Source organism: Colias croceus, chromosome 5, assembly GCF_905220415.1.
Source record: "Colias croceus chromosome 5, ilColCroc2.1".
Classification (NCBI taxonomy): domain Eukaryota; kingdom Metazoa; phylum Arthropoda; class Insecta; order Lepidoptera; family Pieridae; genus Colias; species Colias croceus.
The window spans coordinates 4450985-4470933 of record NC_059541.1 but is presented as its reverse complement, the minus strand read 5'-3'; the positions used below and the strand labels follow the sequence as shown (position 1 = coordinate 4470933).

General features: G+C 31.0%; 1 protein-coding gene across 2 annotated transcripts; it reads right to left on the bottom strand.

Moving 5' to 3' along the window:
* Positions 1 to 990: 990 nt before the first annotated feature.
* LOC123691746 (facilitated trehalose transporter Tret1-like) lies at positions 991 to 9063 on the bottom strand. 2 transcript variants are annotated; one of them, XM_045636286.1, is made up of 3 exons: positions 8916 to 9063; positions 4105 to 4246; positions 991 to 3488 (listed from the first exon to the last, which is right to left on the bottom strand). In XM_045636286.1, exons 1-3 carry the CDS (start codon positions 9024 to 9026, stop codon positions 2239 to 2241), a joined length of 1503 nt encoding a protein of 500 aa, XP_045492242.1. In that variant the 5' UTR covers positions 9027 to 9063; the 3' UTR covers positions 991 to 2238. The 2 variants fall into 2 exon arrangements, with proteins under 2 accessions (XP_045492242.1, XP_045492243.1); XM_045636287.1 differs by lacking the exon at positions 8916 to 9063 and having other exon boundaries at positions 4109 to 4238.
* Positions 9064 to 19949: the final 10886 nt, after the last annotated feature.

Genomic DNA, 19949 nt, shown 5'->3' with positions numbered 1-19949 from the left:
GGAAGCGGGGTTGACGTATGGTTTAAGCACGTGCATGCTCCGTGCAGAGTTTAGGCATGATTCCGGTTATTTATTATTTCATATTAAATCACTTGCATAATTATCTTCCTGTATAGAAATGTATTGAATGTTAATAATAGCGTTTTATGCATATTCAAGATAATTATATGCATCCTCGAATCACCTATTTTATGAGTAACTGTTTTTCTTATCTCGAAACAGGTGATGAGGAAATTTTTCATCTTAATTCACTACTATGAATCATATTTACTCAATATACGTTTGAAGCCCAAATCAAGAAACATGTATGTTAAAGGAGATTAAACAGTGAAACAATAAAACAAAAAAAATCAATGATGTTTTTATTTATTTATATAAATGCTGGTACATGGTTGAAAGTCGCATAATTATTTGTCTACAAATGCTATAAATAAGTCAAAATCGATGGCTAACATAATTTGTATTAAAATTAAACCTAAAATATTTAACGGACTAGATGAAACGTGGCAATTGAACACATAGAACTGTAAAAATTATTCCATTAAACATTCACGAAATGAACAAATTCATATTTAAAAGAAACAATAATTTTACAAATGATGTTATAATGAATCCAAAATACCTAATAATTAACTACTTAAAACAGTAATAAAATCACGAGTCTTGTATTGTATAATGATAAATGGAACAATGTTTTCTATTCGCAGTCATAGGTCAATAGATACGTATTTCTTCGATAAGCCCTTTATTACAACAACTCCACCCACTTAGGGGTGATGCGTTTTATTCTTTTTAATATTTTTTCTATCTCCCGCTCTAATTGAAACCACGTGCATAGTTTCCGTTCCGCCACGTGTCTTATTGTAAATTATTATTATTGTAGGTACCTCCGTTCTGACCCATACACATGATATGATATGTAAGTAGTTCACAGAACAATAAACAAAACATATTCACAGGAACTACTTGATATGGAAATTGAACTATAGGTTAATTTACATACCAAATTTCTATTACTCTTCGATATGCAATTATTCGTATAATTCGTATGGAATGTACCGAGCTCATTAGTAATATTTTTACGTATTTGAATATTTATTACGTAAATAATTTACACTACACTATTATCAATGTGTTTGAGTTATATAATAAGGTTAAGATAAGAGATCACATATGACTGGTTTGCTAATTAAATATTTGTTATGCGCATTAACAAAAGACAGACTCAGCATTTATGACAATGTAAAGACTACACTTTGACTCGGAATGAGCGACTTGCGTGTATAAAGATTACTTTTATCAAGCGAAGATATACGTCAACGTTTTTACATTTCCTAGCATCTCCATAAAAACATCAAGTCCTCCGAAAATAACCACATCTAGCCCAGATGTTTTCCTGGGTTTTTGTCTGCATAAAAACAAGTCGCGTACCAACGTGGGAACTTATTAAATTTTGAAAAAAAAAAGCCTCTTCGCAGATGTCAGCGAATCATCTTCGAGCGCTTCGGGTCATATCCACGTGTCACAACAGGAAGAAATTCATAATTTACAGACAGAAGCGTGCCACTTGTCCATCTTTAACGGACTGTGAAATAGTCTTCGGTTTTTATTAGCGAGGGTGCATCCGTAAACACTTCACCTTGTTCTAATTAACTAACATTGAAAGAACATTTTTTTACAGCAGGTTAAAAGGGCAGTTTTATAAGTGGGGCTCTCTAAACTGTTTCTGGACTGATAGGTTGTTTGATGTTTCATAGGATAAATACCGGCATGATACATGCCGGTATTATATTAATAATATGCAGTTTTTATGGTAACTATTTTGTGTGAGTTATTTCCTATTTCATAACTATTACCTACTAATCAAAATGAAATCTAAATAACCTTACACAGGTACAATATTTATTTATTTATCTAAAGGTCAAATTATACCTGGTATTTCGTAATATCAATGAGAATCATATCTTATTAGGTTAAGTAGCGCATTATCTGTAACGATAGGCATTAATAGATTTTATGTAGCTAAATGATTGATAACATTGTGCTTTACTAAAAAATATTCCTATCATAATATTATTTATTTTCCTATTATTCACTATTCTAATTAACATTAAATCATTTACTTGTTTGATATTAATATCTAAAATTGTTCTATTCAATTAATTTCATCCTAACCTCTCTTCATTAAACAGCGAATTATCTTATCACGACGTCTTAGCAACGGTATTGAACTCGTAATCAAACAAAATTATTATCTTCCTTAAGACTTTTTTCTTTACTTTTATTGCCGTTTCTGAAATGCTCGGCTATCTGCAATAGAGTTTTTCCCTTAGTCTCAGGAAGGAAGAAGTACAAAAATATCGTACCGCATAGAGTCGATAGACCATAAAATAAGTAAGTGCCGTGGTGGCCAATAGTATCGAACATTGCCGGAGCAGTTTTTACAGTTCCAAAGAAAGCTATCGATGTCATCATTACACTTATTCCGGACCCTAAGCCTTTTGTTTCAGTCGCAAATACTTCCCCTACCATATTCCAAGGTAATGGCGATATACCTAAATTAGAAACTACTATATACACCGCCATTAACCCTAACGATATCGTCGGTGATATATGTCTTATTATGCGTTTATCTACAAGGTATAAGTATATTGCTAATGTTATCAGTGATAAAGTAGTAAATATCCCACTGAATACAGCTAATGGTCGTCTACCTATCCTTCGAAGTAGAATACAGGCTGAAATCAAAGCTACGACTCGTAAAACATCTGTAGCTAACATCGCAGCGTACGTGTTTTTGTTATTTCCAATGAGAACTTCCATTATATTGGTCGTATATGCGCAAATAACATTGATACCGGACAACTGAGTCACGATAAAGAATACAATCATGATAGACAGCGGTTTCCAAAACTCTGGCTTCTTTATGTTTTCTTTTAATGTTTCCAATTTTGGCTTTACCTCCTTTTTCTTTTCATGTTCTACAAGCATTTTGTCGAGTTCGTTCTGCATTACTGGAGTTCTTCCTCTATACCAATAAAATGCAGTTCTACATTTTTCTATTTCATTCTTGGATGCCAGCCATGATGGTGATTCAGGAGCGAAATATAAAACAATGCATCCTGATAATGGAAACAGAGCGCAGAGGAATGAGGCGTGACTCCAGTGAAGGAAAGTTCCAAATAAGTGAGACATAAAAACACCGGATGCAATGCTCAATGATAAGCCAGCTAAAAATAATCCTCTATAAGCCGGTGAGCTAATTTCTCCAATAAACACGGGTCCTAGAGGGCCAAGCCATCCTTGACAAAAACCAGTGATAAATCTTCCCAGTAACATGAAAAACATGTTTTTTGCGAATCCAATGATGACCCATCCGCTGATATAGAACATTGATAGAATGATCTGGGATGTTCTTCTTCCGAAGCGTTCCATCAAATATCCAGATATCATGTTACCGAAGAGCAGAGCCAGCGATGACATAGCCGCTGTAAAATGCAAGAAAATGTGTGAAAAGATTTTCTAGGTATATAGTGTGGAGTATTGTTATTTACACAAATTATAATTAATGAAGAACGACTGAACGGATTTTAATAGTTTTCGATTTGATGGTTTAAAAACAATAAATTGTTAAATTTTTAATGACTAATGTTAATAAAACACAAAATTAAATGAAATTGAAGCAGCTTATTTATCTATATTGAAGCTTGATATTTGCATTATGGATTATAATTACTGGGAAATATGGAATTGTCTTATTTATAGTAACTGGCATCATTCAATATATTATATAAAGTCAGAACTATATTTAATTTACAAATGCAATAAATAAAGTTAATCACACATTTCATATATTTAAGAACATATAACAAGTGTTATCTTTCTTCTCTATTTCTTACTTATTACTTTGTTAAATAACAATTTGACAATTTTATATAAGGAAAAACTACTTCTCTAAAAATACAACTCAATAAAATCAAAACAACTAATAAATATTTAACTCCGTAATTATAATGTGACGTAAACGAAAGCGTCACTACCAATTCATTTTAATTAATATTAACCAATCAACAATATTCAAACCAATGTACCAGGAATACATACCTACCCAGGACAACATGTTCATATTATAGTGATTGTGTCTCCCATGATTGTCTTTTAGCAACTGCGGTATAATAATAGCTGATATTCCACCCGTGGCTCCTGCACTGAACGACAGCATGAATGACCCCATTGATACCAATGCCTGAAATGTGTTTAAAATATATCTTTAGTACTTTATTAATAAATTACGTTACACAATCATTTATTTTCTTTGTAGTTACTTCTTGGTGATAAATATTCATTCAAAAAGGCCTCGTTTATAATAAAAGCAACTTGTGATAAGAATAAAGATTGTAGACCTTTAAAACTTGTTAATTGATATTACAATAAATGTAAAATTATTGATTTGAATAACGGAAGGGAACAATTTATTCAATCTAATATCTATGATTGCATATCTTGCACATGTTATTAATAATTTTAATCTCTTATAAAATATATTTAAGTCGTTCAAGGGACTGGGCATTGAAACCAATTTAATGATTTTGAAAGAATCAAAATGTTGTTTACGATGGTCGATAATAATCTACATTGTAATGTATATATGTAATATAATATAAGATATGGAATCTTGATTTGCAACTCTAACTGCGTCTTAGCTTGAGCGTGTCATTCTAGGGTCTTTAGAAATCATTAAATCTATGACTAGCTGTACACTAATACATATATCATTTACTTTGTAATCTAATGTGGTCAATATTAGAGCAATATATTAGGTATTACACAAAATGAGCTTGTTGACTGACCTAACGTCCTATACATTGGTTTCATTATTTTTAAAGGAAGACTAAAAAGGGCCAAATAAGCTTCGATGTGTCACCTGCAGCCCAAGGGCAATAACCGATTTTTGTCCTATAACTTAAATATATACAACAATAATTACACAAAGAACATCGATAAGCGACTTTATGAGATGGTTGACATTGTTTACTTGTAGGATATCACCTATTTATAACGCATGTATAACGTCTCGTGTTTTATTATAATGACAAAGTTATACAGATTGTACTAACTTCCTAGCTGAATTAATACCTATAAAACTTCCTTGGGTAATTTAGATAAAACTAGCCAATTAACAATTAACGTTACCTTATAGTGCGATGAATGTCACACATAGAAATATCCTAATTAACTTCCAAGCTTAGTGTTCTCTACAAAGAGTCTTATTCCATCTACTAATATCCTATAGGGGTTTTTAATAATTTCGATATCTATGATGTGTGGGTAGGTAAATAAAAAAAAGCCAAATCCTTTCTGTTATTCAGGCGTGATAACGTTACTACAGACAAAGTAAGTAACTTTCATAATAAATATTTTCGTCTGCATCTTATTATTTCTTGTTTCAACACGATGCAAAGGGTACAATGAACTTAGGGCTCTATGCAGTATTCAACCTTTTTACTGCTTTATATTATTACTAGCTGTGCCCCTTGGTTTTACTCGCATTACTCCGCTTCTGTTGGTCTTAGCGTGATGATATATAGCCTTCCTCGACAAATGGGCTATCTAATACCGAAAAAATTTTTCAAATCAAACCAGAAGTTCCTGAGATTAATTAGTTCATGAGGTCAAACCAACAAACAAACTCTTCAGCTTTATAATATTAGTATAGATTCTCTATTATAGGTGTTGTTGCAATTTTGTTAATCTGTATACATCGCAAACAAGTTAATAGCACGTTTTTATAAATATATTTATCTCAATATAAATAAGATATATGTTATTTATTTAAAAACGCGTAGTATTTGTTTATTAATTACACTAGTGACTAGTCTAATTTGATATTACAGATAACGGAAAATCTCCGATACATATAATTATGCATAATGTACATAATTAATCTCACGATTTCTACCACGTGTGTGAAAACAAAAAAAAATTATTAAATAACCCGGAAAAAGCTTTCATTATACAGTTATTATTACCGTTAAAATCTTAAATTATATGTACATTTAACATTATAATTTTTACTAGCGAAAGCCTCGCTGCTCAATTCCAATTAGTTAAGTATGATCCATAAAAATTTATAAAATTTGAGTAACTCATCAGTTAAACGCATAAACAAAATGGTCGAAAATGTTTGTTTGTTTCGAATAGTCTTCTAAAATGGATGGTATATTTTCTTCATGGCTTTTGGCTTTACATAACTCTTGAGTACCAGGAAAGAAGGACTGATGAAGGAGTAGCATAGTTGAATGCGTAAATGAAATTAAATTTCAGAATTTAGGTATCTAAGATATATTTTCGTACTATGAATAAGTCGTTGGCAACAGCTAGTTTGAATAGAGATAAGGTGTAGTTCCTATAGTAACATTATTCAAAATATAGGCTTCAAATATAAAATTTATTTCAGGCATGGATGTAAAAACAGGTTTCAATAAGTATTTATTATGAGTTATGTCAATATCGTTGAAAGCCTGAAAGGTTTACAGTATCTTGACGAAGCAACAATACAAATAATATTTTTAGACAATTCACTTGTAATTCTAATATTGTTTCGTTGAAATCAATTTAGTAATTTTAAGATTTTCATCTGTGACAAGTAATTATTATCTGTAATTTTTTTATTCTATTCCACTGTGATTTTATTATTTCTTAAAAAACTCTACATTGGGTGATTTTCAATAGATACACGTTATATATACTGAGTCATAACAGTAATAATTTATAAACTTATATCCATTGTGATTTTGTTCTTTTTTTTTCATTACTCTGATTGCCGTTTCTTAATCTAGGTATATATCTCGAAGATTTCTTTTAAGTTTTGTGTTAGAGCGGACAGAAATACGCTCAAAAGATTATTCTTTTATTTTTTATTTAATAGAGATGTTAATTTTTAGTTTTAATTATACTTATTATCAAAATTATCATTAAAATTCTTGTTAGATTCTATACTAAACAATTTACATTTTTTTTATCATTATCATATTTTTTGTGTATTAGTATAAATAGATAGTTATTCTGCTATTTAGTGTGTGAAATTCCGTTTCACCAAAGACGTCTTTTTAAAATGTACCTTCAAGTTACGACTTTACTACGACTGACACGCGAAAACCGGCCACAATTAGGTGTCTCTTGGTCAAGCCGGCCTTTTAAACTTTAACGTTTGTAATATTAGTAGGAACGGTTAAATTTAAAGGAATGGGTATAAGTCGAAGGAGCTTCGCGAAGCACGCCTCCTATATACATAATATACAATTAAAATAGAGCGAAGCCCACTTAATAAAATCAAGTGACTATATTCTCTACAAACATTTTTAACAAGTATATTTCTCCTACAAACATTTTTAATAAAGGTCAACTGATAAAACGCAGGTTTTCTGGAACTTTAGCTTTTACAGTAGCTTATACATGAGTAAAACATACTGCAACCAATGTAATGACTCCTTTGTCCAAATGAAAGGCGTCTTCTTCGATAAATTTAGACAATAATCAGTATCAATTATTTATTGGTGACATGGTTACAACTATCGTAAAAGTTCATGTCAAAACAATGTTTTCATTGCATCATACTACGAGATGGCCCCATTTTGCTCCACAACATAAAACTCAATGACGCAAGAATATTTTAGAAACTAAGACGTTTAACTATTATTAAGAAGTATACCCGAAATACCACCGAATTTATGATATTTATGACATAAGCATGGTTTTAAAGGTAAATCACCTTTAATATTTAGAAGGAAAAAAGGACTCTTGGGTAAACCGGTTTCCAAAAGCTGACTATAATACCGTTCGGTCCTATATCCAAAACGCTACTTATTACGTTTTGTAACCCTTCGGCCTACGGTAAGCTTTGTCTAGCTGTTGTGCTACCTTTCTCTTTACTTTGGGAAGGTATGCTATATACCTAAATACCACATGCTTAAATATTTTACATCTCTGGACATGTACCTACCTGGAATATATTGTTTCTTTTGATTATTTATTTCATTTGTCATTTAACTGCATTGTCATTACGACCTTTTTTTTAAGTAGAAATTTATTGTTTAGTGGGTTGCGAATATTCAGTTGAAATTTTGATCTGAAGAAAATTACGCTAGTTTTATAAAATTTTATTATTTTTAATTAAAAAGCTTTGCATACTTTTATTAAACAAGAGTATACCTTATATTTTATATGTTTTGCGTCCTACACATTATGCTCAGAATAGATTTCTTTATGAATATTTTATGTAGAGTTATGAGAGTTAATATGAATATTTGATACCCACCATGATAAAAATTTATTGACCAAACATTTTAGTAAGACCAGTGAAAGTTTGGCTCATTATTTTGACCTATATTAAAAACCCAAGTGCCCATGCTTTCTATTAATTTTATTTCCAACGAAGAGTAGATGAAATGTTAACACATCTACATTTCACATCGATTTGAACCTCTTTCATACTTAAAACGAGTTAAAAGCCTCACGAATCCCATGGTTACGAGGTAATTTAAATGCAAATATATTCCAAAATAAATTTAATATGTAATATATAGAAAAATAAACTTCATAGTTATCCTCAAACAAAATTCTTATACATACTTAAAAGGTATATTTTCCAAGTTTAATAATGCGATTTAAATGTAACTACAAACAGTGCATAATAATTTATATGCCATTTATATTTTAACATCATTACACTTAAAGTCAAGCTTTAAACCAGATTTTGTTGTTGTTTTTTTATAGAAGAATAAAATATACGCACTGTACCTACTTAAATGGATATTATTTTAAAGACTCGTGGTAATTTTACGAATATTCCTTTATGTTCATTTAGCCACTTGAAAGACATTAACTGCTTAATTTATAACACACATATCACACACCTGTCTCCTAAACGGTAGCCGAGGATCGACATCGCAATAATTATTTTTCACATCACCATTTTCATCACTTTTGTTTATCTTTTCTAACTCAGTTCCTTCCTCGTGGTCCATCTTGTACCGATCATGCAATGATACTGTGAGTCGCCGATGTACGGACCGAGGGCTTTATTTTATGAAACTCCAATCACTACATGACATTATTTATCTTATCTTCGAGTCGCATTGTTAACATTTTACGTTCTGACGATTGTCGGAGAAAGGATTTCAATGTCATTAGCACGAAGTATTGGATAATAGATGGGACTTCATGGCTGAGAAAGTATTTACGCAGCAGGTACTTTTGCCATTGTTATTTCACAAAAATTCGGTTATGAAACTGTGGCTGTGTTTAAATTATTATTTAAACATGCTTAAATAATAATTTGAAAACAAGTTGTCGCGACTATTGTACTTTTTAATAAATAAAATTGATAAACAATATTTTTATTGATGTGATAAACTAGGTAGCAAAACATATTGACAATAACGCACAAATAATATTGAGTGAAATTAAATTTTGGTCGTGCTACTTTTTAACACGCATTGACTACTTTAAAATAGATAAAAAGACTCATTAATTTAAATTCTATTACATCACATTGTTAATAACTGTTAGTGCTATTAATTCCACATGTACTTGATAATCGTTTCTACATTATTGTTTATTATCTAGCTCTTATAAATAATTGACGAACCGGGTAGCGCTATTGTGGTGTTTAAAGTTTTGTTTCTTGTGTCTAGGCTTTATTTTACTTGTCAAGTAACCCATTGAGTCCCGAGCGGCCCGATCGGACCACGACACAATATATTTTCTATTGTGTCTGTGATTCCGGGGGCTGAGTAATAATAAAAATAAAAGGTAAAGAATGTTTTTATCAATTACTAGCTGTTGCCCGCGACTTCGTCCGCGATTACGTCGTTTTTCGTCATTCGTCGTTTAAAAAAAATACGTGACACTTTATTTTTGAATGTTCTTAATTATTGTCTCTTATAAAATTTAACTACATTAAAATTGAACACTGATAAGAAAATCTTAAAATCTAAAGATAACATGAATGAATGTGATTTAAATTCTACATTACTTAGTATTTCAAATAATAATCTAAATTAAATGTAGATTAACAGTTTGAGCGCACCATTATAGAATATGTACCTAAGTATTAAATTACGTCAGTATACATAGTAACTTTACTAAAAACACGATGACTTTCTTTCGCGCTCGGTACCACAAACTAAGCATGTTTGTGGTACGTGGCCCGCGTCACTTGACCCCCCGCGAGTTCCCCTCCGTTGCTATGCGAAAATACATTCGTCGCCCTACTGTAGGAAAAATTGTAATACTGTGGCCTGGGCGTTATAACACGTCCAGGGAGTTCCTGAGTGCCGATATCACCATCTTGAGGAAAAGCTTCTAATGTCGATTTAAAACTGCATACATACGAATTAACCTGTTCTAAAATAATTGTGAAATGAGTTCAGTTTAAAATTTGAGAAATATTGATTTCTTGTATTCCACTATTCGTTGTAGTCGAATACAAAATATATTTAAACAAACTTAGGTTGGCCTTCAGGCAAAAGAGATCCTATCAAATGGTAAACTTGACCTTGTATCTTAAAAGTAAGCATGAAAGGACCTTCTGATAATTATTGAGCACCAAAGGATCATTTGAAAATTGAAACGCACTACTATAAGAGCGAATATTGTCTAATAACAGTTTAGATTGCACAGTATGTTCCTCTAAAAGTAAGTGATTTCAAAGGTTCCGGTATATCTTCAAACGAAAGCCGTCTCCTTACTCCACTTTAAAGCATGTAAAGCATGCAAAGAACATACTACGTTAATATCGCCTATACAGAAGATGATCTGTAATAAATTGTGAGGTTATAAGCAAACCCACTTTTATGTTTGTCGGACCACACCACCGAATTCGTAGATTGTTTACCTCTAAGTCATCAAGACTATGACGAAATCGTCTGCAGTAAGACGGGCCATATCTCGCTATTCGTCCGTTTTCAGAGACTGAATAATTTCAATTCTTAATCTTTAATTAAACAAATATTAATCGTTCTTGTCTCAAATAATTGTAATATTCGCGTCCCTACTCTAGTCATTGCTTATGCTCATGTTCATCTTCAAGAGATCGAATAATATTATGATACACCCTATCATTTGTCAAACGGTCTTCATATTGAGTAAAGTTTCAGATTCTCGAGATAAAATATGACTGTCGTGATCAGTAGTGAGACGTAATTCCCTCTCAGTGAGGGTTTCGGTCTAACGGGATAATAGGGGAAACCGGGTTTGTTTGTCTCACGGGTTGGTTGTCACAGCGGTCTTAACACAAAACTGAACTATCGAATAAGTCTGTTGAAAAGCGTGGCAAAAGCGATACAGTGACAACGCTGTCCCCACTTCGCGTCAGACCGCCCCGATCTGCCGTGAGGGCCTTTTTTTTTTAGTGGGGAAATCTTGCATAGATACCCACGGCCTCCGGGGAAGAGGCCGTGGGTTATGTCGGATTCCTACCGACCAAAACCCCACTGTGTTCCGTCGAGCCGCATCAACGACAGGGCCACGGGTATGTGTAGAATTCATCCGTGACTGCCGTGAGGGCCTCACAAGTGTTTATAGTTTTCGCACAGATTTTTAATGATATGAGGACCGAATATGGTCCTCATAACATCACCATCAGAAAAAAGGAAATATTTTTAATTGTGAAAAAATATTAATATGATTAACACTATTTTAACATAAAATATTATAAGTCTGTGAGTGTGTAAAAAAAAAGACGGGTTGCACTCCGGGAGTGCCGGCAGAAGTGAAAACTTGATTATTAACGTTCAGCATGTTTGATATTTTGGAATGGTAGGTATCTGTCTTACGCATGGAATATAAGGGCTAAAAAAACTAACATCCGTCTTACGCTTTTTCGATGGTCACGTGTCCTGACGCGAGTTTAAGATTTTAAACCCAACGCCGCTAAAAAAGTTTTCACTTCAATAAATCCAGCTAATAACACATCAAACTTATGTTTATAATTAAGTATACGACATGAAAATATATTAATTAGTAATTACCAAGCAATAATAATACAGATAAATACTGAACATAAGTATAATAGTTAGTATTAAGTAGTATTAGTTAAAATATACTTTGACTGTTAGTCAAAGTTTATTTTTACTAACAACATGTAAATGAAGAAGAAATAATAATTACCAACGAACTAACCTTTTCTATAATACTTAACACGGCACATTTTTCAAATTATCTTGCTCAACTCTGCTCAAAAATTTGAGGGTTTTGTTGGAACTTTAATGTGTCAAAACTATGATATATCTAAACTACTATACTACTTGAAATAACTTGCATGCGGAAATGCTCATTACAATTGTGAATCTAAAGAATAACTAACAACATACTATTCAATTTTATTGAGCTGATGAATATCTTTTGCCTGGAAGAGATCACTGTCTCCTAATAAATATACTGTGTTTTCTTATAAAATCTTTACATAATTTATTTTATTTAGTAGTTTAGTTTTTGTTATTTTTATGTAAAAATGAGCTTGAGCAATGAGCTTATACATATTTGGCAAAAGTATACATAAATTTTTTATAATTTCAGGACCGCAACTTAAATGGGGCGCTCGGAAAATATGCCTATGGGTTATTAATAGAGAAATGATACACAACAAAGTTATGTTGGATCCATTTTATTTATAAATAATGAAAATGATATATTTATAAAATATAAAACATATTAGTTATGTAAAATGATTAAAAATAAATAAATGAAGCAACTACGATTCAAAGAAAACATCTTTTTCAGTGTGAAAATGCTCTTAGCAATCCTGGATGATGAACTGTATATCATGTACTCTGATCCCAGTACGGTCGGTACCTCGATAGCCATAACGATAAATATTATAATCAGATAACCGCAAAGTCAAAATAAAAACATTGCTTGTACAGTTGTGAGTGCAAAATTTACGTTTCATTTGGCAATGACATTTTTTCGGTACTAAAACGTAGTAGTTTGATATGTGGCTGGCTGCCCCTCCTCTCCTTCCTGAAAAATATCCTCCAAAATTTCCCGAGATACTTCCAATGATTGAACCATTATGATTAACACTATTATTGATATTGATCAATGATTGAACCATTGGAAGTTGGACATTAACTTCAGTCAAAAATTAACGAAGCGGATGATTACTAATTTCCACTTAATCCTCGCTGCCACTATCTTTATCATCAAATCATAAATTTTCAAGTGGTGTTGTAAAATTGTCAGCAGAAATCGTCTTCCAAAGGCGATATAATTTTATGAGCATTGAATCTGTAAATAAAAAAATCAAAAGTTAACTGTAAATCTATAAAAAAAGCTACTTACAAATAAAATTTTATCAAAAACTACTGTTCCCAATGCACCTCAAAATCTTGTAAAAGTCATATTATATAAAAGAATAATACCAACAAAACACATGAATTGCTATCATTATAAAAAAATAAATACCTGTATGTAACAACTTACCTTTAGTGGGAACGCATGACGGTGAAAATTCACAAAACACTAAGATTGCATTTGATATTTTTGGTTTTATGGCATTCAATAGTCAAAAGTCGATTTCTCTGTCCCTATGTCCCTTTGTATGCTTAAATCTTTAAAACTACGCAACGGATTTTGATGCGGTTTTTTAAATAGATAGACTAATTCAAGAGCAAGGTTTTAGTATATAATTTATTAGGTTTTAGACAAAGCGGGCGAAGCCGCGGGCGGTAAGCTAGTAAATTTATAAAACACGAAGATTTTTAAAATTGTAACTAATGAACACAATCAATATTAGATTAATTACTGTAGATAATGGTGTCTAGTTTTACTTAAAATAATAAACATCTACCCTCACCTTAAAAAAATGTAGTATATTTATTATTTACACGAAATATACCTTATAAGGAAGGGAAGATATGGGTTAAAGAGTTAAATAAATAACATGATTATATTTAAATTATTAATTTTCAACAGTGTATTCAGTAGTGTTAACATGTAAATTGATTTGATTTTTACGAAATCTCATAGATGGCGCTGTTACAAAATTAACATTATACAACTTACATTCTTTAAACTATGTTTCTCTTCCCAAGTTACTTAAATGGCATAATTTTTATAGTTTCAATCTAGATATTGTCAAACAACGTCATTTAATTATTAATTTCCAATAGTTAATGTGTGTTTGATTTTTATAACACTGGCTATAGATGGCGCTGTTTCAAATTTGTCTTTATACTGCTAAGATTCATTTAACTGTTTCTCTGCCAAAATTACATAAATGACGTAGTTTTTATAGTGTAAAGGTAGATAATAGCATGGCTTACTCAAAAACAACATTTAAACATGAGTCTTTAGATTGTACGCTGTCGTAGTACACGGAATATGAAAGAAAAATAAAGGTTCACAGCTCCTCCCCCGTAGGTGATAGCTTGATAATATGTAGCCTATAGCCTCACCCGACCTGTTAGTAATATTCATGCAAAATTTGAAGTCAATCTATGCAGTACTTTTCGAGATTAGCCCAGACAAACATACAGACAAACAGACAAACAGACAAAAATTCTAAAAACTATGTTTTTGGCTTCTATATCGATTACTAGCGGCCCGTCCCGGCTTCGCACGGGCATTAAACATTACATTTAGATTTGTTAATTTTACTAAACGAATTATTATCAAGCGTAAATTCCGCACACGTCCATCACGTAGGTAGCCGACCGCGCGAGTAAGCCGCGCGGCAAGTTTATTTCGTGATCTTAACCCCCCTCCCGTACCCCTGCCCGAGTGACGCTTACAACGCATAGCTAGCCGAATACAGTTTATTTTTTAATTTTTTTTTAACTCGTGATATCTTTTGATTGGATTGTCAGAATCGAATAATTCAAAAAGTAATATAAAGATATTGAAGCAGTCTTAAATAATACATCGTTTATTTTGATAAGGGTTAATACCAAGGTACAAATAAAGAGCTTTTTGTAGCGGTGGTATTTTAATTTCTTTTTTTCAATAAAAAAACGCTTATTGTGACATGACTGTAATAGTTAGAGATATGCTGCCGCTGATTTTTTGTAGATAATGGTGTGTTCTAAAAAAATGTAGTATATCATTTTGTTCTATCATCAATAGTTTTCGCAGCGCACGCGATGTAAGGTAGTTTTTTGATATTTTTTTCACACCTTGGATTACGTTATCGTAATTTTAGTAAGGATGCCTATTTTTTTTGAAAATGAAATATAGCCTATGTCACTCAGAAATGATGTAGCTTTCCAACAGTGAAAGAATTTTTCAAATCTGCCAAGTAGTTTCGGAGCCTATTCAATTCATACAAACAAACAAACAAAAAATCAAACCTTTCCTCTTTATAATATTTGTATAGATAGATCACGGCCCAAGTATTCTTTTAAAAAAATATTCAATGTACAGTTTTGACTTCCCTACGATTTTATTATATGTATAGATTAAGTCTTCATAGTGCAAGTTTGTATTTTCTCCTTTTTGTTTGTCTGGAGAAGATGGATGTTCTGTATTTTGTGATATTTATTAATTAGGTACTTACTTGCAAAATTGTGATATATAGGTCAATCCTACTTTACTTGTTCAGTTAAATGCAATAAAGAGCTAAGCTAAACCGTATATTAACAACATGAATATAAAGTAAGATTTAAGACAGAATATATTATGTGTAAATCCAATCTGCTTGTGGGGTATTATTTACCGTCTGTTATCTGCAATCTTTACGAGCAAGAAGGTGGTCAGCCTACATTACCCTTCCAAAGCAAGATTTTTCTTTGTTAATTTTCTCCTGTCTTTTTGCGCATGTTTACTATTTTACCAAAGAGTCGATCAGAATTCCACAAAATTATTTGATAGATTATAATTCTGTAACGGTGCATTTACATTTACATCAAACGGGCGAATGCTTAGATATTCTAACCCCATTATGTCAAATTCTTTTATTGCGTATGCGTAAAGCTTCTTTCGTTTTTCTTAGTGCGTTCGAAATGATTTTATGCAATGTTCTAATGCTGAACAACACTATACGAGTTTAAGTTTACACTAAAAGGTCACGAAAGAATGCTCTTGCTCTAGCTCTGTGCTTTTGATGTAAATGAACCGTGACTATACTAATATGTTCTATAAATATCCACACTACACAGGTATATACAAAAACTTAGTATATTCTTAAATTTTATCATAAAAATAGAGATTAAAATGATTACCATAGAGAACGCTATAAAACGTCCAAAAATTTGCCAAAAAAATAAAATTTGCCCTGTTTTAATGTGACAAACGCACGTGATTTGTAAGAACGTTAACGTTTCGTAACGTAACGTTTAAGAAGCATTATAACTAACAATAATTATTATTAAAGACACCTCATTATATTAATTATATATGTACTACAATTTATTATTATATGTTTAATAAATAAGAGCCTCAGGTAGGATGACGAATCCAAGCTTATGCGCATGTTACATAATAATATATAATAGATACTATTAATGTATTTAGTTACACATGCAAGATTATTATTTTTATATGTTATAATTATTGAGTATGTATCACATTTCATTAAATGCATTAATAAAGGTTATAATTTTATGAAAATGAAAAGCGTAATTTGAATAGACCGTGTTTAAATGAATAGCTATACCTAGTCTCTGTGTGACAATTTTCCCTAACCTTCATCTTTTTACATAAATCTTTAATCGTATTTCAAAATATTGTCAACATAACGCTATAAAAAAAAACCGTTGTTTATAGTTTGTTCCCTTACAAATATATAAGACAACTTTGTAAGACAGACATTATTTATAACGATTTTAATACTGCCATTATTTACCACGAAGAGATTTACGGGATATATATAATTTTATATACTTATAATATTATTATTGTTATTGTTTTTCATTATATTTTGCGAAAGATTTCTCAGCACAAAGATTCGTAATTTCTTTACCACTGATGCTCTTCGATCTTTGTCATTCCATGGTCGAACTGCATTCCTTTCATTGCTGTACCTAAAGACCTTGTATTAAAACAACAATAATAATTTTCTTCCGTTATTATTGCCCTAAATGTAACGGTTTTTTTAATATGCAATATAATATATCCAGAATAATACAATACAATATATTGAAATAAACATCAAATAATGCTAAACGATAAATAAAAAATATTTACTATCACAATAGAAACACTAGGTACATTTTTACAGATGAAAATGGTTTTAAATAATCCTTTATTGAATTACCATTATCTGTATTTAATTACTTTATACGATCAATTAGTTTAGAATGGCATGAGAAAGAATAATGTAAACATGCCACCTAATGTGTAAATTGATGTGTTATTTTGTTTGTGGTTTCAAAAAACAGTACATATTTAGTTTTTGTACATATCTCTATAAAATAACAATGTAAATTGGATATTTGAACAGGTACATATGAGTTTCACAGTGTGTTCTTGTAAATCACTCTCATAGCCCGTTAACAACCACATATATTTTCTGACTTCTACTTATTTTTGTCATGTTGTAGTAAAAGTACGCTACGGTAAAAGTAATGAAATTCAGGTAATCAAATAATCTCTGTTTGAAAAAAAGGTCTATCCAAGATCCTAATAAAGGATTTAGTAGAAATATTCCCTCCAATATAAAAGAGAATAAAAGGAGGTAGAGTCCTCACTCTACCTCCTTTTATTCTGGTATTACACACTAGGATAAGACATTTAGTGGCATTTATAAGCTGAGGAAGTACATAGACAGAAGATGAATATCGCAAAAGACCTCATTCACTGCAGAAATGGAGAAAAAGTCGTAGATATTGTATTGAAATATTTGAAAAATTGGGATAGAATAATTTATTGTGTCACCTCAGCTATAACGATTGCTTTTGAGGAGAGATATAACGAAATTATTTCCAGGCAATAATGAAAAAATGGCTGCTTAGGGCTTTTTGAAGGGTCATTTTGAAGTGTTTTTAATTAGGATAATGTTGTTGTAGGTATTGTTAATAATATTAATAAAAAATGTTCTTTAAAGTTATTCATTGTATTACACATCATTCCTTTTGTTTATTTTTCTAACACCCCTGACGCATATATGATTCACAATCTAGTTTGCACGTGAAACCTCATTTAAATAATAAGTTGTCACTGTGTAAATAAAACAATCATTTGTATATTTAATGGTGTTTACCTAGTCCCTTTTACAACAAAATAACACCTAGACCTTTTAAAACCTGACCTTTGATCATTTTAAATGAACGTGTATTAAAAAATTACGTAAGTATGTTAGACATTTATTAACAATTATAATTATCAATAAGTAGAGATCTCTATTCTCACGACTTTTAACAAAACATTACCTACATAACTACGTACACATATTAATTAAAAATAAATCTTGAATGACATGAACAAAATAACTTTCTTAGTATAAATTTTTCATTTTACACGCATAGTACTAAAAATAGAGCAAGTAGTTCCTTAAGAAATTGAGGAAATTTAAAAAAAACGCAACTTTTAGATCCGCTCTCCGAAAAAGAACACCTAATCGAAATACCATTTGAAAAAAAAAACTGAGGCTTCTTAGTAAGTAGGGCACTAATAAACCCTACTATATAAACCAACAATGCCTATGGGTTGGTAGTGTTGTTAAATCGAAATATTTCATGTAATACAAAACCAAAAGACATAAATGTACATGATATCGTAGAAGCAAAATATAAATAGAAATGAAAGATGCCTCATGACTCTTAAAGATCCGATTTAATCAATAATTTTAATGAATAAATAACTTTTATATGAGTGTTAATATTATAGCATGCGTCTATAAATCTCGGGTATGTTATGTGCTTATCACAAGACAAGGAAACATGTCATCGATTTATTTATGATACACTTACTACGTACCTAAAAAGATAGTCCCGCGCTTTTACCCGCAGTGCTCCGCTCCTGTTGGTCTTAGCGTGATGATAGAGCCGTAGCCCTGCCTTCCTCGATCATTTTGGTGTCACAAACATTTCAGCTTTATAATATTAGTACAGATAAACTTACATATCCGTTATTTATGAAATCACGTTTCAGCACTATAGACTCAGACACAAAAAAAATCGATATAATCGATGTACGATGAGTACACAGTAGCTATGATGAGAAATGAAAATGGTTTAATTTAACGACATTTTTTCATATTGTGAAACTTAATTTAAATTTGTTATAGAATTATTCAAATTATTTACGTTTGCAATTGCATATTATGACAACAAATAGTGTTATTTACATCTGATTTTTTTTTTATTTGTAATTTTTGCTATTAATAAAGTTTTCGAGAGCTTCTTTGTTAGACATAACTAATGTATTCTATAGGAAAACGCTCTATCTTCTCCGATTGGCGTTGTCTATTTTTTAACAAGATTATAATGTAGGTATAGGTAGTTATGATAGGTTCGTAACTAAATAATTGTCTATTTATTTATTTCGTATATAGTTATATAACAATTATTATACGTTTTGCAATATTAATACCGCGTATAATTTTTGTTATGCGCTTCTTAGAGGCAGCTTTACGAAAATAATAAAATCAATTTAAAAATGAATTTTTTCAATGTATTTTAAGTAGCACTCATACTGTGATTTCGTCTTCTTAAATATTTTATAATATTTCAAACGACATCATCAAAAATAGTCACATAATATTATAAATTTGGCCACCACCACATAAGAGGGATCCAAAACATCACGTGACCCCTAATTACCTATTAAGCATTCGTAATACAAAAAACTATAATATTAATATAGATAAATCATAAAGATACATTTTATAATGGTAAAGTATTGATATTTGCTACCATGATGAATATTAATCGTAACAGGTACCTATCGACCAATATCTGTGTTAAATAAAAAGCATTAAATTAGCATTTACAATTTTCTACTCAATTCGC

Bases quoted from the DNA above. Each gene is read 5' to 3' on its own strand.
- LOC123691746 (XM_045636286.1), bottom strand. From the start codon at position 9,026: ATGGACCACGAGGAAGGAACTGAGTTAGAAAAGATAAACAAAAGTGAT. The intron at 4,247-8,915 runs GTGTGTGATATG...AACACATTTCAG, and splicing joins GGCTACCGTTTAGGAGACAG to GCATTGGTATCAATGGGGTC. The intron at 3,489-4,104 runs GTATGTATTCCT...TGCATTTTACAG, and splicing joins GAACATGTTGTCCTGGGTAG to CGGCTATGTCATCGCTGGCT.